General features: G+C 40.5%; 1 protein-coding gene across 1 annotated transcript; it reads right to left on the reverse strand.

The window, feature by feature from the left end:
- Window positions 1-207: 207 nt before the first annotated feature.
- LOC114184034 (uncharacterized) lies at window positions 208-1,387 on the reverse strand. Its single transcript, XM_028071268.2, has 2 exons — window positions 889-1,387; window positions 208-802 (listed from the first exon to the last, which is right to left on the reverse strand). Exons 1-2 carry the CDS (start codon window positions 1,064-1,066, stop codon window positions 375-377), a joined length of 606 nt encoding a protein of 201 aa, XP_027927069.2. The 5' UTR covers window positions 1,067-1,387; the 3' UTR covers window positions 208-374.
- Window positions 1,388-2,249: the final 862 nt, after the last annotated feature.

Raw genomic sequence — 2,249 nt, forward strand, 5'->3', positions numbered from 1 at the left:
AATTTGTATGCTTAAAGAGTGATTTAATTGACAATTATGATAATTAGGCTATTTGAACTTGTGTGATAAAAATGTCTTAAAAAGTGATTTTTAGTTGCATAAATTATTTTTTGGATATTTTAACGTTTGTTGATGTAGCTAAAGTTAAGATTAAGCTCATTTAAGGTGGAAAAAATAAATTGATTGAAGTTACAAAACACCTTGAAATTAGAAAGTTCTGGAAAAATCACCTTTGCACCCCAGTTTTTATTTTACACACTACCGTATGTCAAGTGGACCACTAAAAAACCTATTTTGCACCCCCAATTTCTACTAAGTTGCACTCCTCCTATCACTTAAACCTATCTCAACCAGATTATGTCATGTGGCAATCCTCACCTTCTAAATCTGTCCAACCACATGGTGACACGTGTCATAATCCTCCACTCACCAAATTGACCAATGAGAGCTTGCCACGTCACCATCTTCCAAAACAGAAACCCTAATTTCTCCTCAAACCCTAGCTGCCACCATGCCGGCAGCCACCACAGATCTGCCACCGCCAATCTCGCCGTCAAACCTCCGACCACCACAGTTTCGTCTCCATCATCTCTGCAGCGGAAGCACGCAAACGGAACAGTTACAGCAACCACCATCTTCTCTCCACGCACCTGCAACATACAAGTATGGCAGCACCACCTACGAACAGATCTACGCCGCAACTGTGCCATTGACGGACCTCGCACTGCACTACACCAAGCTCGTGAACCAGCGACGCCATCACCACTATCAATCTTCATCTCTGCCAACATCACTGTGAAACCTGTAGCGGATGCAGACCACGAGCAACCATCATCTTCACAAAACCAGTGCAGAACTCTATCACAGCATAGCTCACCGTTCACGAACCTGCACCAGATTCATGCTCCACAGATCGGAAAACGCGAACTGCACTGCAACAGATCCACCGTGACAGCGAGCCATCTTTGCACAGCCACCACCGTGACCAGTGAGTCTCCACAGCGAGTAGCGAGAGCAAACAAGATTCACGCATCTGCACCAGCATTTCTACACCGTTCCACCGCATCGAACTGCAACATCGGGTCTCGTCCACCACAGATCAGCGCGACCTGCAACGCAAACAGCAACGTCGGCAGCCATTGCAGAAGAAGCGCGCCACCACACCTTCCTCCTTCCTCTCTGGACCTATTCGCACCTGCAGCCTCCATGGCAGCAACCTGAAACGTGAGCCACCAAGCTGCATCCATTGCAGCGCCTTCTACGCCACCGTGAGCCTCCATCCACCGCAGCAGCCAGAAAACACGAACCATTCACGCAACAGCAACAGCCGCAGGCTCCATTGCACCTACAGAAACCCTAGTTTAGAGAAAGTGCACTCTGCCACGTGTCATCCTCTGATTGCACAGTCAAACTGGTTAACTTATCAATGGAGTAGCAAAGCTAGTCAAATCTGGTCAAAAGTCAAGGACTGGTCAAAGGAGAGGGGTTTAACTGCAAATATTGATATTTTTGGATGTCTCTTCAAAATTTGGACTATAGGATTAAAAATGGCTTATTGAGAAAATTCATGCAAATATTATTTGGTGTTAATTTATCAGATATCTTTAAATAATTAATTTATTTAATTATATCATAAATTATTAATCAACTATATTTGTCAAATAGTCTATATCTCTCTAAATATCTTTGAATATTTATCTTTATTTTTATTTTAAAAGATATTTGAGAGATTTTAGCAACACAAAAGGCCAGTCCAATTCTTATATAAAGAGACCAAGGGAGAAGCAGAAAAAACAAGCTCGGCACGTCGGAATTGAGGAACCCTTAGGGGGACCTAATTTCTTTCTCTCTCTTTTCTTCTCTCTATCCTTCTCTCTTTATTTTGCATTCATTGAGTTCTAAACTTCTTGGGTTGATTCCATTGTAATTTCTTAATTGGATTCTGAGGTCAGATCAATTAATTTCTTTGTTCTTTTTATTATTGTTGAGGTTTTCATTCATCTATGTCTTTTATCTTTGAATCACGTAAGAAGTAATGATTTTAAATCTATATGCATGTTGGTCATATTAGTCCAAGGGTTTTTAAATTGAATTGAGACTTTACTTTGATTTTATTTAGAAACTTTCATATGATTAAATGAGTTTTTACCAATAATTGAGACTTTACTTTGGTTAAAGGTATTTACTCTAACTACAATAATTGAGACTTTACTTTGATTAATTAAGCTTTTTATTTGGTGAGGAGATAA

Source organism: Vigna unguiculata, chromosome 5 (genome assembly GCF_037176805.1).
Source record: "Vigna unguiculata cultivar grain cowpea cultivar isolate G323 ecotype 2 chromosome 5, ASM3717680v1, whole genome shotgun sequence".
NCBI lineage: Eukaryota > Viridiplantae > Streptophyta > Magnoliopsida > Fabales > Fabaceae > Vigna > Vigna unguiculata.

Excerpts from the sequence above, each read along its gene's own strand:
- LOC114184034 (XM_028071268.2), bottom strand. The coding sequence starts at position 1,066 with ATGCGGTGGAACGGTGTAGAAATGCTGGTGCAGATGCGTGAATCTTGT. Across the intron at positions 803-888 it reads GGAGCATGAATCTGGTGCAG|GTTTCACAGTGATGTTGGCA; the intron begins GTTCGTGAACGG and ends CATCCGCTACAG.